The sequence below is a fragment of the Condylura cristata genome, unplaced genomic scaffold (assembly GCF_000260355.1).
Source record: "Condylura cristata isolate star-nosed mole 26May11 unplaced genomic scaffold, ConCri1.0 scaffold00022, whole genome shotgun sequence".
Taxonomy (NCBI): domain Eukaryota; kingdom Metazoa; phylum Chordata; class Mammalia; order Eulipotyphla; family Talpidae; genus Condylura; species Condylura cristata.
Window position 1 is genome coordinate 27,674,557 of NW_004567123.1, and position 17,484 is coordinate 27,692,040.

At 51.5% G+C, this 17,484-nt stretch overlaps 1 protein-coding gene across 1 annotated transcript in view; it reads right to left on the reverse strand.

Moving 5' to 3' along the window:
* Positions 1-17,484, reverse strand: part of JPH2 (junctophilin 2) — a 46,237-nt gene that overhangs the window by 24,282 nt on the left and 4,471 nt on the right. Inside the window, exon 2 of the mRNA XM_004687017.2 lies at positions 2,575-3,373. Within this exon, the coding sequence (XP_004687074.1) occupies positions 2,575-3,373 (799 nt within the window). The remainder of the gene's footprint in view (positions 1-2,574; positions 3,374-17,484) is intronic.

The following is a 17,484-nucleotide window of genomic DNA, read 5'->3' on the forward strand; positions in this document are numbered from 1 at the left end:
CCGGATAATACACATTGATTCCCTGCCCCAGAGCTGGGTTCCAGACCCGTCTCCCTCTTGAATGGTGGTAGAACTTCATGCCTTACTTTCAAAGAAGTAAGCATGGAATAGGAACAAGAACAGCTGATGTCACCCTAACCAAGAGATCAGGTCAACACCATCAGAGTTAATGCAAGATCAGGCTCATGATCGCATGTGAGGAGAAGGGCACCTGCATTGGGGTCCTCTCCCCGAAAATTATAACCTCAGTCTAATCGTGAGATACAATCAGATGAGCCCAAGCAGAGAGACAGTCTACAGAATTCCTGACCAGGTCTCCTTGAAGCCATTGAGGTCATGAAAAATAAAAAGAGGATGCCCCTTTGTAAACAAACCCGATACTGACCCTTTTGTGTGTACCTGCAGTATAACTGAATTGTGAGCACACGGGTGAGGCCCCACAGACAGGCGCCCAGTCCACTCTGGGCTACCCTGTAATACCGCCAGAGACTCCCTTGATCAGAGAGGGCTGGCCAACCCCAGGGCAGGCCCCTATCTGGAGGGCGGCAGAGGGGAGAAAGCTCTCGCCTCCCCTCTCAGTCAGGGCAGCGCCGAAGGTCATTGCCACTGCTGCACGCCCTGGGCAGGGCAGCCGGCTCCTGTCCTCCAGCACAAGGCTTAACCCTGACAGTGCTCCCGACGAATGTCCAGCACAGTATCGCCACCTCGAAGTTGGCTTCGGGGGGAACCCAAGTCCACACAGGATTGTGAACCACAGACCTGCACGTTCTTAACTCAGCCCAGCCCTACACAACGGAGGCTGAAGACGAGGCTGATGCAGCCAAGAACACGCAGCTAAGTAATGGTGCCCCCGGCGAAGCTCACACAGGCAAACTGAGCCACCCAGGTGTCTGAGCCAAAGATGGTGGAACAAAAAGCTTTGGTCTGCTCAGCCCCACTGACCAACACGGGCCTCCCGCCATGCAGGCAGCCAGCAGCAGGCCGGCGCCTCTCTCCAACGCCTTCCACACCTGCTGTCCCTGCAGTTCCTTCCATACTTACCAGAAGGGAAAGATAACAGCACCTGGCCGGTCAAGATCTTGTAGGGATTCAATGAGTTAATATAGGCAAACACCTCTGATTGGCCGTGGGTACAGAGAGAGCCCTTTATATGCAGCAGGTTAAAAAACTAACCACAAAGCCGCAACCCTGAGTCTAAGAAGACATTTGTGTTGCATGAGAATCAGCCGGCGGCGGCAACCCAGCTCTCTTAGGGGTGTCAGGCTTGACCTGAGCTGCAAAGGGGAGAAGGAAAGAAGTGGCAGCAAGAGGAAGGAAGGGTAGTTGGCCAGCAGGAAGGAAGGCATTCTGAACAGGTCCTCAGGCCAGCGTGAACAGCACAGAGGAAAAACCCAGATCCCAAAATGAGGCTGGAGAGGAGGGGAGGGACCAGATGTGAAAGGCCACTCACTACATGGGTGACTTGAACAAGTCACTTCATCTCTCTGAGCCTCAGCTCATCTGTAAAATGAAAATCCAAGCAGGACTGACCTTAAGAGGTCATTAAGAAGATGGAATGAATCAACATTTGAAAACCACTTAAGGTAGCACTGTGTATACCCTAGGTGCTATAAATGTTTGAAGGCCACAGCGGAACTTCTCCTGAAGTTCAATGGGAAGACACAGAGGGGTTTTATATGAATAAAAGGGAAAGTGAGGAGTGGATGGGAAGGTGATGCATTGATGGGTGATAAAGGAGGTTGGATGGATGGATGGATGGGTGGGCGGACGGACGGACAGCTGGGAATGTGGTGGGAGTAGATGTGTCATTGAATGGAAGCACAGTTGGGATGGAAATAGCTAGATTAATGGAGGTAACTGTGAATGAATGTGTGGGTGGATGTTAGGATCATGGGAGGGGCCTGAGAGTTGATGGCATGTACGTGGTTGGTGGACTAGGACACGAGTGGTTGGCTAAACAGGTGTCTGGATGTTTGGACGGGTACCTGGCTGAATGGATGGGTGGGTGACCGGATGGTAGGGAGGATAGAAGGACACAAAGTTGGATGGGTGGACGGGGTTGATGTAGAAGTGATTGGTGAGTGGATGGTTGTTCAGGTGAACATCAGAAAGGCTGAGTGACGGCTGGTGGCTGGGGGAATAGAGTTGGGTGAATGTTCCAAAGAGTAACTGTTCAAGTGGCAGCAGAGAGAGAGGTGAGTTAGTAAGTTGGGGGAATGGATGGATGACTAGGTAGAAGAGTGGTTGTCTGACCAGTTGCACATGTATTTGGGGGGCTGAATAGGTGATTCACTTCTTGAGTAACAAGAAGTGGGGTGGGCGGCTGGGGTGGGTAGCAGCTGGGCGAAGAGATGGTTTTCAGTAAGGGGTGAAGGTGATGGTGAAGTGAATGAAGGAACGGTGTCAATAGACAGATGAACAGCCGCGTGCTGGTAACCTTGGGTCCGATGACCCCTGGAAAGGCCATGGGGAAACCTCTTTGATGGGAAAGAAGCAGAAGCAGGTGTGGCTGTGTCCGGCCCGGCCCCCTTCGCGAGTGGGGTGGGAGCCCCTGGCCGCCCCGCGGGGCCCTACCTGGAGGCAGCGATCTCGGCCTTCTGGCGCGCGATGGCGGCGGCCCGCTGGGCCCCCTCCACGCTGTGCTCCACCTTCTGGCGGACCTTGCTGCTCTTGAGCGGCAGCACGCGGCGCTTGGTGCCCTTGACCAGCACGTTGTGGCGGTACTTGCCCTCCTCACGGCGGCCGTCGGGCAGCGTGGTGCAGCCGTAGCCGTGGCGCAGGTTGTCCAGCCACTCGCCCTCGTAGCGGAGGCCGCTGGAGCGCTCGCTCACGCCGAAGCCCGAGCGCTTGTCGTTCTTCCACTCGCCCATGTAGGTCTCGGTGGTGGTGGCGTCGATGTCGGCCTCGAAGGGCGCTGCCTCGTCCGCCCCCTCGGCGCCCTCGCCCAGGCTGGCGGTGGAGGCGTTGTCGCTGGCGCCGGAGCTGAGGTCGCTCTTGAGGAAGCTCACGCGGCTGCGCTGGCTGCCCAGAGACGCGCGCGACTCGCTGCGCCGCAGCTTGCCCAGCAGCGCGCCCCGCTGGAACAGGCCGCCGCCCTTGCTGGCGCGCGCCGCGGCGTCGGCGTTGGCCAGGAGGCTGAGCGCGAAGCCGCCGCGCGGGATGGCGGGCGAGGGCAGCGTCGGGCCGTCGGCGGTCGGCGCGGTGGGCGAGGCCTGCGAGTCCGGGGCCACCGTGCCGTTGCTGTGCTCGCTGCGCAGGGACGAGAGCGACGTGCGCAGCGGCGAGCGCACCACCACGGCCATCCCGTAGGGCACGCTCTGGCGCACGCCGTAGCCGTGGCGCATGCCGTTGGTGAACTGGCCTTGGTACGTCCCTGCAGGCGAGAGAGGGGTGTCAGTGGGGCCGCGCGACAGGTCCCGGCGCGCACGCTCACCTGCGTGTGCCAGGGCAGCTTGCACAAGGCCGTGGCAGGGCGGGAAGTGCGAGGTTAGAAAAGCGGGCGAAGCCGTCGGATGTGAGGTGCTACGCGTGTCACAGAGTGAGCAAGCCAGGGCTTGGCACAACCCTGTGAATTTCTCCACTGGAGGGGACACGACGTGGTGACAGGAGTGCGCGTGAGTGACGGTGCCGTTGGGAGCAGGGGCGAGCGCTGGCGGTTAAACGGGTGGGGACGAGCAGCAAGCCGCAAGAGCCAGGGAGAGGCTCGAGGGTGCGCACATATGTTGGTGAGAACACGGGCGGGCTTTTGGGGTGAAAAACTGGGGGTGAGGGAATGTGTTAGTGTTATTTTTAAAAAAGATTTATTTATGCACACAGAATTGGGGTACAGGCCAGAGGTGTGGGACAGAGTGGGGAGCAGAACAGGCAGATGGATGAAGTACACTGCTGAGAGGAGCAGCAGGTGGGTCAGGAGAGGTCTGCCCCACCATGTAGGTCACCCCTGTGTTGGGGATTGAACTCGCACTGGAGCGGCTGAGCCAGCTTGCAGTGCTGCGTCCTAACCCGTTGCGCCACCAGGGAGGGCCCCTGTGTTAGTTTTAAAGTGTGACATCTGAGCAGAAAAGGCGCTGTGAGTGTGGGTTGGAGCGAATGTGCACAAACAAGTGTGCACAAATGAGTCTCACAAGAGAGAACGCAAGCACACGGTGGCTCTTTGTGCGGGTGTGTGGGTGTACAGGGAGAGGCACTGTGGGAGTCCGCAGCATCATGAGTGTGCAAGGCAGTGTGTGCGGAGGTCCCCGAGATCACGTGACTGTCTCAGACTGAGGACCTTCGGGGTCTTGCAGCGCACAAGGAAAGGCTGGAGTGTGGTACAGACTGAGCGTCAGCCGGCACAGCCCAGGCTCGCCAGCACATCCGGTTCAGGGTGTGTGCATGGCTACCCTGCCCGATGCTGCTCAAGTCACGGGACTGAAGGTCATGTGACTGTCGGAGCGGAGGAGGTGGTGAGTGTGCATAGGCGTGTGTGCTGGCGAGCCGGGGAGAGTGGTACTGGCACAACAACGCCACCTCCCGCTCATCCTCTTCCCTCACCCACACCCCATCCACCTTCCGGGTCTCTCTCCCCAGCCGCACTCCCCCGGCGCCTCTTATGTCCCCATCATTGAATCAAAGGTGGATATTTGAGCTGTTTTAAATACAAGCCGATGCTTTCCTGGGATTAACCAAAAAACCCAAACAGTGTTCTTCCCACATGCGGAGGAGGGCTGGGCGATAAACTGGGAAGAGACCCCCAAGCTCAGCCGGGGGGCTTTGCACGCAGCTCGCTCAGCCTGAAACACTCCCTCTCCGGGGGGCTGTCACATCTTGCTCACTGAGACCAGTCTGCCTGTATCTTCCACCCCAAGTGCCAAGCTCACCTGGTCCACTTTGACTTTTTTTCTATAACATTTACCCCCTGCCAACATTCCACATGACTCACTCATTAAGCTACGACTGCCCCTCCCCTCCTCCGCTAGAATGGAAGAAGTGTGGGTGCAGGCATCTTTCCTGTTTTGTTCTCGGATGCATCCCCAGCACCTGGGACAAGGCCTGGCACGTGGGGGTGTGCCACACGCGCCATAAATATTTGCTTCATTGGCTGAACTTGTTCAGAACTCCATCCCAGTGCATGAGCTTGGGCACTGTAATCCCTTGTAAAGACCTTGATTGTCTGGTGTTCGTGTCCTGTCTTCCAGCACTGAACAGGAAGCTCTCTTAAGATCTGACCGACCTTTGAGATGTTGAGCTCTAGGAACTAGTGCACCATGACCTTGGAGGTGAAGGACAGCTCACCTGCCTGGCTCCACGCCACCTGGTCACCCCTGCAGAGACTCCTGCTGCTCAGGGAGCCCTTCTAGCCTGCCCCAGCCCTGCCGGCACGAAGGGCCCCTGTGAAGGATCGTACAGGGTGAGGACTCACTTAACCTCTCAACAGCCTGGGAGTCGGGTCCCGATATGAAGGCCACTTAGAGGACCGGAAGTTGGTGGTCTGAGGGTTAGGTGACTTGACCAAGGAAGCAGGATTCACGTTAAGTCAAGCTGATGCACTCCATCCTGGCACCTAGTGAGGAGAAATACCTCCCTTCTTTGCTTCATTTTTATTCTAAGCATCCTTATTGTAACATATAATTTGGGGTTTTTTTTTTTCTTTTATTATCATCTCCCTTTCTAGAATATAAGTTCCAGAAAGGTTGGGATTCCAATTTTTTTTGGTCCACTGTTGCAGCCTTTCCAGTACCAAATAGGTACTTCACAAATATTTGAATGAATGAATGAACACCATAATGAATGAACCATGCCTTCTCTAGCTCTTTATTCTCTTCTTCCTGCTTGATCCATCTGAAAACAACTCTGTGCCAGCCCCTGGAGAGGTCCAAGTGGCTCCTAGAAGATTTGCCCACGCTGACATGCCAAATACATACACCGGCACCCAGGCTCATAGTCAGGCTTTGCTTTTTCTCCTTGTCTCAAAAGAAAAAAGTAGGGAAGGAGAGAAAGTGAACCAGAACAGAGAAGGCAGGAAAGAGAAAACATTTCACCTTTCAGTTGGACAAGTTGGTGAAATTAAATCAGCCAGTCCACCTTTAGCTTAAAGTTGGCATGCGATGGGCTGACATGGCCCCTTTAAGCCCAAGAAAAACTGAGTGGACAGGAGAGTAGCACTTGGCCACCCACTGAGGAGGAAACGGCTGGCCTGGCTGGGCTATATTAGGAAACTTAGAAGCCAGTGGCAAGAGGCTCCGACACCCTGGGGAGGCCGGGAGTGGTGGGGCCTGGGAAGGGGAAAAGCCAGTCCGGGACCAGCCCCAGCCGGACTCTCTAAGATAGGGCAGCGCTCCCTGGGCACAGCAAGAGGGCAAGGAGGACAGCCCAGCCCACAGCCCTCTGTGCCAGCCCTCCTCGGCTACCCTCTGGCTTTGTAAATCCTCTGGGGCTTCCCAACACCCTGGCCCTAGGACCTAGGGCCTCGGGAGCTGCCTGTCAGGCTCTGCAGGGGTCGCCCTGCCCAGCTCTCCCCACTGGTCGGGAACACGGTCCAGGCACCTGGCCTTCCCACCACAGGACCTTTGCACCTGCTCCCCTGCCTTGGCGCGCTCCTCTCTCTCTCCCTCCCCTTGCTGACTTTACTGCTGTTTCAAGCTTCAGCTTAAATGTGATTTCATCCAGGAAGATTCTTGAACTCCGGGCCCTGAGTACCGCCACCTAATGTCCTGTTACTCCGAACTTCCTAGCACTTTTCCCAATGACAGTTAAATAGTGATGGTGATCAAACTGTGCACCATAAGCCTTTCTACCAGATTTTGCCTTCCAAGAGAGAGGGGCTGTGTCTAGCTTATGACTGGCTTATTAGCAGCCCCGTGCTACGGCCCCGTGCTAGCCAGCCCCAGCCCCAGGGGACAGCCAAGAAGCTGTCTTCTCCCGAATTCAGGGACCACTTCTCCCCACCCCCACCCCCACCCCGCCTGACTCAGCGCCTGCCGAGTACTCAGCAGTGAATGGCAGTGGAGGCCAAGCGTGTTTGGGGCTAGATTCAGCAACTCAAACTCTGGAGTTATTGGGGTACTTGCAAGAGGTGGGTGAAAACTGTAGCCAAACACCGGCTCGACTCCCTTCAGCAGTTTCCTAAATTTAAGAAAACCTGAGTCTCCCCTTGCCCCTGCAGCTGCCCTTCCGGCTTCGTGTGGAATAGACTGGGTTTGAGCCTGACTGACGCTGAATCGCTGTAAACTTGCGTAAATGAGAGGCCTGCTGGGCTTCGCTGGTCATCCTCTACCATGGAGGCGGTGAGCCCCACAACCACTCCATGGTCATTCGTTCTCCCCTTGGACTTCCCCAGGGGTGTGTTATGGCCCAGCATTCTCAGTGCTAGGTGCTGGGGTAGAGAAGGTCCCTGCCCCCAGGGAGCTTGGTGCATGGCACCACAGGCAGAGTAAAATCCATCAAAAATCACGAACACAAATGGGAAGCAGACACAGCAGCCGTTCGGAGAGACGATGGTCCAGGTCTCTCACTTGGAGTGAGTACAGAGGGTTGGTTGGCCAAAACTTAAGTGAACTATATATGGGACAGCACATAACAGGTGCTCAATAAAGACGAGTTTTTTTTTTTAAAGATTTATTTATTTGCGCATACAGAACTGGGGTACAGGCCAGAGGCTCAGGGGTGGCGAGGGGCTTCACCAGAGACAGAGTGGGGAGCAGAACAGGCAGATCGACGAAGTATACTGCTGAGGGGAGCAGCGGGCGGGCCAGGAGAGGTCTGCCGTGCCCTGGTCTACTCCGGGGCAGGCGGGAATTGAACTCATGCGGAAGTGGTTTCAGCTTCTTAGTGCAGTGCTTTAACCCGCTGCGCCATCAGGGAGGGCCAAGACGAGTTTTTAGCAGGCAGTGTACGCTAAAATGTAGACCCAGAAAAAGGATTCACTGGAAAGATGAAACGGAGCCAGGAGGGGGGATCTCAGGGAGGGAAAGTGACCAGGTTCCGGCCTCAGGCGCCTTGCTTGTGAGAGAACAGGTAAGCATGGGCCCTGAAAGCCCAGCATCCCCTGAAGGCAGGAGAAAGCCTCAGAGATTCCACCCTCGGGAGGAGGACCATGGTAGAGTTGTTCCCCAGTGACAACCTGTGTCACATTCCCCAGCACGCAGGATGGCACGTGGCTGGAGACCACGTGTGCACACCCGTTCTTATTCCAGAGTCGATGACTCAGTCACTGTGGACGCCGGAGTTTTTTCAAGCTCTTCAGATGCTGCTACTACACAGCCTGGGGTGAACTGCAATGAGCCAACTGCTTTGTTCCTTCTGGAAAATCTGCTTTGTTTTCTGGGCTAAAACAACAGACATTTATTTCTCACGGGGAGGCTGGAATTCCAAGACCAGGGTGCAGCACTGTCTGGAGAACCTGCTGGCACCCTGTCGTGGCACCCTGTCCTGCCGGCTGCTGGGCTGTGTGGGCTGGATGTGGAAGGCTGTTCCCAGACCTGCTTGCTATTCCTATTGTGTGGTTTATTCATACTTGTCACCGAAACCCACGGGGTAAAACTGTGCAGACGATGGATTTATTTCTCTGAGATCCATAAAGGAGAGTCCCTACAAGGTTGACCTCAAATGTGGCAAGCATGAAATTATTTAAAAGGTCGATGATTTCTACCTTCGGGACACTGTACTCAAGTGTCTTTAATGTTTCACTTCACTCGTGGAAACTGGAAATGGGAGATGATACTTGGTGTGAATGAAAGACAGACAGCGAGAAACTCCATCCAACAAAGGCCTCTTCATCAGGAGGTCCGTGAATGAAGAAGAAAGAATGAATATTTGCATGCTGCACACACAGGACTACAGCCACACTATCATAAGATAGATGTATCATTTTAAAAGTCTTTCTCTGTGGCCCTCCCCGGTGGCGCAGAGGGTTAAAGCGCAGCACAAAGAAGCTTAAGCCACTTCCGCGTGAGTTCGATCCCCGCTTGCCCCGGACGTGACCACATGGCTCGGCAGACCTCTCCTGACCCGCCCGCTGCTCCCCTCAGCAGTGTACTTCGTCGATCTGCCTGTTCTGCTCCCCACTCTGTCTCAGGTGAAGCCTCTCACCTTTCGCATCTCTGGCCTGTACCCCAGTTCTGTACGAATAAATAAATCTTAAAAAAAAAAAAAGTCTCTGCTTTTACTGAGTCACAAGTTACAACGCTGTTGGTGACATAAGACAGCTTCTCAGCTGTGGTTTTCAGCTTCAGTCTGAATGTATTTGGTGTTTTTTAAAAATTAAATTTAAAAATTATTTTGTTTTGTTTTTCAATACTAAGTTTCTAACCCACTGACTTCCATAAATAATGAATATGGGTGCAATGAATTTTACTTTTTTTTGAAGTCACATTGCATTGTAATAGTTTGTTTCAAGTGAACATCATTAAAATCGAAATTCTACCTGTTTAATTGGATATACTTGACCTAAAGTCCGGAGGGTATTTAGGGTGTATTGTATAGCACTGTTATGTGTTGTGATAGGATTGCCTTTGTAGTGACATTTGCTGCATTACTTAATTACAATGCAACATTGTTGTCTACACACATTATATGTGATCGATAGGCATGAAATGTGCATTCGTTCACTCTGGCTTTAATTACTACTCCTTGCGAGGCTGCGTGCATTTGTTTTAACAAAGACTGGTCTGTCCATCCCAAGAAGGAAGACTCTGATGGGTCACCAGGCAAGGAAAGGAAGCCAGAGACCACAGCCAACAGTTATGTGCAGTTCCCTGTAGAGTGTAGATCCAAGGTTTGGAGGAGATTAATGGGGAGAAACCTGAACTTTTGATCCTTAGTCAGGAAAAGGATGGCCATGGCCTGTGTCACCGGATGCTCTGTCCTCTGCCTGTTCTGTGGGAATTTTCCCAATGCATTTGGTGCTGGTCATTCAGTTCCAATCACAAGAAGCCAAGCCGGGGGCATGTAGCCTGTGGACTGTCCCCCTAATAATACATTAGGAGAGGATCACCCAAAAAATGTGTTACAAAGCCAGAAAAGATTACATAAAACGATTAGTTTCCTGACCAAGGGACTTCATCAGACTCTTAAACAAGATTTTCCTTTGCAGCTACTGTGAATCTCCCAGAGGTGATGTAATATAATCAGAAGGCCCTTTTGTGCAAAGCATCTATTGGGGTATCCCATAGAGCCCACTTTGAATTTAAGGCTGGTTTCCGACCAGCAACTCTCTTCTTCCTTGCCAATAGAAACTCAATTCTGTTCTAGGGTCCAGTGCTCCCCTGGGAGAATCAGACAAAGGCCCCCAATTAATCCCCAATAGGGATAATCCCGATAATAATTGAATATTGATTATATGTAGAAATGTTAATATTTGGGATAATAGGTTCAATACAATATTTTATTAAAATTTATTTCAACTTTTTAAACATGGCTACTAGATAATATTAAATGACATAGGCAGTCCCTATTGTATTTCTATAGAAAATGTTGATTTAAGTTATTTGTACTTAGGGTTTTCTGTTACCTGGTGACCAAAAAACAATATGCCCCCAAAACCAGCATCAATCTGACTTTACGGTTGGAAAGATACAAATGAAGAATTTAAATGACTAGGTCATGCTCCCCAAACATAGCAGAGCCAAATGTCCTACAGGTGGTTTTGACTCTAGACTTCTAAGAATCAGAGAAGGTCCTTTCTGAGTTAAAGTCTCAGAAATCCTCACCCAGACCTCAGCTCTGACGAAAGCACAACAATTTCAGAAACCCAAGAAAAAGCGAGCAGGCCCAGGACCCACTGTGAGACAGAGAAGAGACAGTCGGCCTCCAGAAGTTCTGCCTCCCAATAAGAAGGGGCCCTGGAGTGCCACAGCCCTGGTCAGTGTCATCGCCCATTCCAGGAAGATGTTTGAAGTTGGGACATCAGTGTCCCTGGGGGACTGAGCAGAGATGGGGAGAAAGGAGTCAGGACTCACAGCTCCCCTGCCCTTACGTGTCCTCTCCTGACAGGCCAGGTCTTCATGTCCTGGTCCCTACTCACCTTCCCAGCCTGGTCTCCCTTCCTCCCAAGCCCAGGTGCGAAGCTACCTCCCTCAGGGAACTTCCCAGGATGCCCTCCTTCCTCTACACTCATTGCCAGGGACACTGTCGCTTCTCAACCCCAGGGCAGCTGGTTGTCTCTGTCTTCTTTATTGTCTAACAGCCATCCCTGCTCCTTCACCAAGTCCTCTTATGTGTTATCAGATACTAACACAGGACCTCTGGGCGGGACCATGGAAGTAGTGTCAGATTTCAGATTTTCAGCAGGGGTTAAGGTGGAGCATGGCAGGTTGGGAAATGAGCACCAGAGAATCCAGGCTCTTGTCCAGGCAGCTCAGCACTAATGTCATTTCCTCAAGGAAGCCTTCCCTGCTTACCCACCGGACCACGTTCCTCTGGTCTCTTCCATCTCCCTTCCAAGTCACCTGCCCCACATTATAATTAAAAAGCTGTTGGTCTCTGCTGTGAGAATGCATGTCCTGGGGACAGGGACCAAGACCACCTTGCTCACACAGCATCTCTAGCCCTCAGGGCAATGGCTGGTTTTCAGGGGCCACTGTCAAAGGGATGAACGTGTCCATGATTTTGACCGAACTCTGAGTCTGAGTCTGCTGAGTAGCACAGCAAGTTTGCTTTGCAGGGTTGCTGTGAATAATACGTGGGTTATCTGGCAGAAATCTCACTCTCAACAAATGTTGACTCCCTTCACTTTGTGGGAAAGGATTGCAGGTAGACCAGTCACCCCAGTTTACCTGACACTGAGAGATTTTCTGACATATGGGACTCTCAGTATTAAAACCAAGACAGTTCCCAGACAAACAGGGATTTAGGACTGGTCTCCTGAAGCTGGGTAGAAGAAAGGCATGTTGTACTGGCACAGTGTTCACTGTTTGCTGGTGAAAGGCTCCTTGGGAAAACAAATGAACAACCCGATCTGTAGCAGTAGCCAGTTTCTCTCATATGGACATAGGGTTTGTCATGCCACTGACAGTTGAACAGCCATACAGACTTCCTGGAAATGTGACAGTGGTTTCCCATGGTATCGGGCCTCTCTGGTAAGAGCTGGTGCCGGCACCCCGTTGTTAATAGGAACTGAAATGTTCCCAATATCTGCAAATGTGGAACATGTTCAGACAAGCTTAACTTTGGGGTAGATCTGAGTATCTCAAATCCTGAGGTCACAGCTGGAATGGACCTTAAGGGAGACCATCTTGTCCAAGCAACAAGTAATTTGCCACACAGGCCATCTCTGTCTACTCTGTGTCCACAACAGACATTACTAATCGACTGTGATGCTGGATGGTAACATCGCCTCTCAATCTCCTCTCACCTTGTCTCCAGGCAGTCACAGACACTTAGCCAGTGCTGTATATGAGTAAAAAATTTACCCTTAGGAGTAAATGTGGCTCAGAGGCACATTTATTCAGAGGCAAAAGTTGAGGCCCAGAGAGGTAGAGGAATCTGCCCAAGGTCACACAGTCAGACAGCAGCTCATCTGGGACTGAAAAACACATCTCTTGCCTCAGTTGCTCTTTTAATTCTTTCTTGCCTTGCAGAGCTGAATACCCCAGCAGGTGGAAGAACAAAGAGAGATCCTTTGGGACCTCAGCCTAGATAATAGAAAACGCTGCCTAGAGTCCTCAAATGCCTTTTGCACCCAGAAGACTTTTTATCATGTTTGTACATAAATGTTGTTTATTTGTTGAGGGGAGGGACCTTTTAAAAAATTACAAAGCCATATATGCTTACTGCATCAGATTCAAGAAGAGGACTATTTAAAATGTAAAACCCTGTGCTTCTTCCAGGGTTAACTGTTGTTAACCCTGCGGTTCTTCCAGAATTTGTTTTACTCGTTGACCAGTCTGTACCTATAAAAGACTAAGGTTTGCTGCCCCCCACTCTACCGCTCCCCCCACCACTGAGAACACTGCCTAGCACATATTCAGCACTCAAGAAACATTAGCAAATCGTCCTTGATGAAGTGAAACTTGAAACGTCCAGGTGAGCACAGGTGGCCTTGAGCACAGGTGGGTTGGCCTGTCTTCATAGTGGTTCCAGTGCTTCCTGCATGTCCTCACGAGTCCCTGGGGTGAGCCTTTAGGTGGTGCTGGTGTTTCCTGTGACCATCCCACAACCTAGTTCTCTGGCTCATCTGCAAGGTGAGCCCTGTCCTACCCACCCATCAAAGTTCTGAGTCTCCCGTCTCTCAAGCCCCCCTAGGCCACCCAGAACGGAGGAGCCGGTGGCATTTGTGATGGGCTCCTGAAGCAGGCCAGGGTGCGGCTGGTATCGGCCCAGTAGTCCCCAGGGATCACACCCCCACTTCCAGAGGCTGCTGCCCACACAAGAAGCAGGGGATTAGCCAGGCGACACAGCTTGGGTGTTGGCAGCCCCAGGACCCATGGCCTGGGTGCAAGCCTCTTCGCTAGGCCCCCAGACAGCTCGGTACCCCAAGGGCCTTGAGGTAAAAGGGACCAGAGGCGAGGAAGGATCTGCATTCAAAAGGAGGCTCCCACTGGTGGTGCAGAGCACCCTGGCTGGGTGCAGCGGCCTGCACCCCCACCCCACCCCCACCCCCGCCACTGGGCGCCTAGCGGGTGTCTCTCTCCCAGCATGCTCAGTGCCAAGGCCTGAGATTCCCTTTCAAATCCTCCTGCTCAGTCATGGCGATGCTTCCTCGTGGGCTCAGCCAAAGCCCAGGGACTATACACGACTCCTCTTTCTCTCAGTCCCCTTCATCAGTCTAAGAGCAAGCGAAGCCCAGGTTTTTACACCTCAGGCCTTTGCAAACTGCTGGCCCACGTCCCCGACCTGTGTCACCTGTATGACTGCTGAAACTCACTAGCTGGTCTCCGTGCTCCACCCTGCCTGCACCACGCCCTCATGCTTCTCAGCACAGCAAGCCAAGGACTCTGGCGGTCCCTGGCCAGTCCACACCATGTAGATGTCTTTCCTATTTGTCTCATCCAGGGCCGCTGCCAGGCTGTCCTCTATTGCTGAATGTAATCACTTGTTAAAATGGTTTCCTTGAAGGATGCCAATTTCATGAACACATACCAATGATAAAGCAGGTGCAAGGACCAGCATGTCCTGCAGCCTCTGTGTTCAGCTCTCAGGCCTGGGCATGGCCCTCACTCCACACTGCCCCACTGTGGTCAGCAGCGCCTGTCGGGAATGCCCATGGCTGGGGTGCTTGACTCTTCTGAGGGGGGTTGGGGGAGCGGGGATAGAGGTAAGAGGTTCTGGAGCTCCCACTGTCCCCAGATGGCTCTGTGGAGTTTTCCTGGCTGGTCTGGACTGGCCCCTTCTCAGTTATGCAGGAGCCAGCAGGGGCCAGTATGCTTCACCACCCCTACTCTGTGGCTCCAGCTTGAGAAGGGAAGGAGGGAGCAGGGCAGGAGGGTGGCCCTCTGGTCTGGGGCAGAAAGCAACATTACCCCTGACCCCTGCCCTCAACGTGGGCCATTGGAAAATGAGACTTGACATTCCTTGCAGGGGTGTGGCAGCAAGGGCTGGTCCAGGGAACAGCTGCTGGGGACAGGGAATTAGCTGGCCCTGGAAATAAGCAAGATCTATGAATCCCCAGGGCCCGGCTTAGCTGGGGGCATGCCAGCCAAGATTTGGCCAACTGGACACACACCCCACAGACAGCAAGGTGGCAGAGAGGAAAGACCAGTCACGTGCGCTTCCCAGTCTTGTGAGGGTCTGTTCTGCTCCCTGAGGTCCCTGAAATTGCCAAGCGGCTGCCCTGGCTGAGGCTCAGTCAGCTGCCACGCTGACCCCTGGCCGTGAACTAGGACATGAGATCGTTATGATGAGGTTAAATTATGCTGATTCTACATTTGAAGGGAAGCTTGCCCGGCCTGGATTCCAGCTATACTGGCAGGATACAAGGTGGAGCTAAGTGAATCAAAGTCTTGGCTTAAATATTGCTTCAAAGTCCAAAGCTAATTTTTATGTTAAACATTGTCCTTCAAACAGGAAGTTGTCCTGAAGTTGTTCACCCTGTGAATGTGAGGGGAATACAGAAAAGAAAGGATGTTTTCACATTCTCTATGTGCCAGCATTAGATTAGTGCTTTTATTAGATTATACCATTTCATTGTTTCAATCATATTTTGAAGGAGGTTTTTGCCACTCCCAATGGTTAAATGGTTAAAGGAAGTGGAAGCTGAGCAAGGTTACAAAGATTCCTCTATTTGTAGCATGAATTGGCATAGCGGGAATCGGACCCCACTGAAGCCTGGAGTTTCTGAGTACCTCAGTCTTACTTCAGTTCTATCAGATTCTCCTAGGACTTCTACATTTTTCTATACTTAATTTAACAGCAATTAAGAAACTTTAAATTAAAAGGCATTTCTTTTAAACCTAAAAAACAAAACCCAACAAAACCCCCTAGAACTAAGACATTAATTTAGCAGGACAAAAAGATCCAAAGTCAATATACAAGAAGAACAGTATTTCTATAACCTAGCCACGAAGAACTGAAAGAACAAAATTTAAAGCTTGATTTAAAATATCATAAAAAATGGAATAGTTGTCAACATTATTTAACAAAAGATGTGCAGGATTCTGAAAATTCCAAAACATTGCCAAGTGACACTAACAATCTAAATAAGAATATATGCTGTAAGTTTCATTCCATAAAGAGTTATTCCTTCCGGCCCTCCCTGGTGACGCAGCGGGTTAAAGCACAGCACTGAGAAGCTAAAGCCACTTTAGCATGAATTCGATCCCTGCCTGCCGTGGAGGTGACCACATGGTATGGCAGACCTCTCCTGACCCGCCCGCTGCTCCCCTCAGCAGTGTACTTCATTGATCTGCCTGTTCTGCTCCCCACTCTGTCTCTGGTGAAGCCTCTCGCCGCCCTTGAGCCTCTGACCTGTACCCCAGTTCTTATGCACAAATAAATAAATCTTAAAAAAAAAAAAGAGTTATTCCTTCCAAATCGATGGATAGATCTGATGCATGTTCAATCAAATTTCCAGTAGGTTTCAATTTTTTAGAATTGATAAGCTGCTTATGGAATGTATAAAAGACCTAGAATGATCCAAACAGCCTGTAGTAAGAAGAGCAAAGTTGGAGGATTTTCTCTGATTTAAAAAATTACTCTATAGCCCCAGTCACCAAGGCAACATGATAGAAGCACAAGGAGAGCCACATACACCACAGCAGACACATGGTTGGGAGCAAACACGTAGCATGGAGGTTAAGTTGTTGTGAGCACACCTATTCACAGGGTGCGACCCTGTGTTTGCACACACAGTGTGACAGCGAGGACAGTTCAGGCCGCAGACCGACCAGTTCATTTGACTCCCACATTCAGAGACAATAGGACTGAGGCAGGGTGAAATTAACCTCCCTACTTGTAAACAGAATAAAAATTACATGTAAATGACCAAAAAAAAAAAATCAACCTCCCTGAGAAGGAGGAAGAAACCTGGATTCACAGCAAGATGCAGGGATGCCGACCCAGAGGTCATCGCTAAACATACAGCCATCATCTTCCCAGCATGTAATAATGACAAAAACACCACACACGCCCCAAGCCAATGCTTCCACCTATCAGGGCATCCTTTAATTCTCTCCACAAGGTGCCAGCTGGACAGAATGAAAGATTCTAGCAACAAGTCAGAATTGAAGAGAAACTAGCGGGTATTGCACGTAGGAAGGAAATACTGTTTAATGATGGTCGGCTCAGTTTTATGTGTGTGTGTGTGTGCGCACAGAATTACATATCTTGTACATGTCTGTACAGAGATACATAGCTTGCAGTGGGCTGTAACCATAAAAAGGCAAAGGCCACTAGTACAGTCACCGAGAGTTGCTAACAAGCCTAGTAACGCAGGCAGGTGCGCAGCAGAGAGCACCTGGCCCAGACTCAGCAACTGAGAAACACAATTTTCGCTGCCTTCAAGTTCAACCTCATGGGCACCCAATGTGTGCAGTCCCGCAGGGCCAGTGCCTCGAAGGGTATGACGCTTGGCTTAACAGTCTGCTACCCCCAGCCTAAAATTCTTAATGGTTTTGGAGATGGGGCCCCACATTCACTTTGCACTGTGTCCCACAAATTACATAGCCACTGATGACTATTTTGAGTGTTATTTGTCATTTACTGAAAGGGTTATTTATTCTATGAAAAAAAATTATTATCAAATCCTTCCCCGCCCTTTACACAACATCAGTGAGGCAGGCCCTCTCTGATGGTGCAACGGGTTCAAGCGCAGCACTATGAAGCTAGCACATCCTGTGCAGCAGGAGTTCGATCCCTGCCCAGGAGCTGACCCACATGGCACAGGCGGCAGACCTCTCCTGTCTCCCCGCTGCTCCCCTCAGCAGTTCACTTTGTCAATCTCCCTGTTCCACTCCCCACTCTGTCTCTCTGTCTCTGGTGAATCCTCTCACCTCCCCGCACCTCTAGCCTGTACCCCAGTTCTGTATGCGTAAATAACTAAATCTTTAAAAAAGTAAGTGCTCCAGTAAT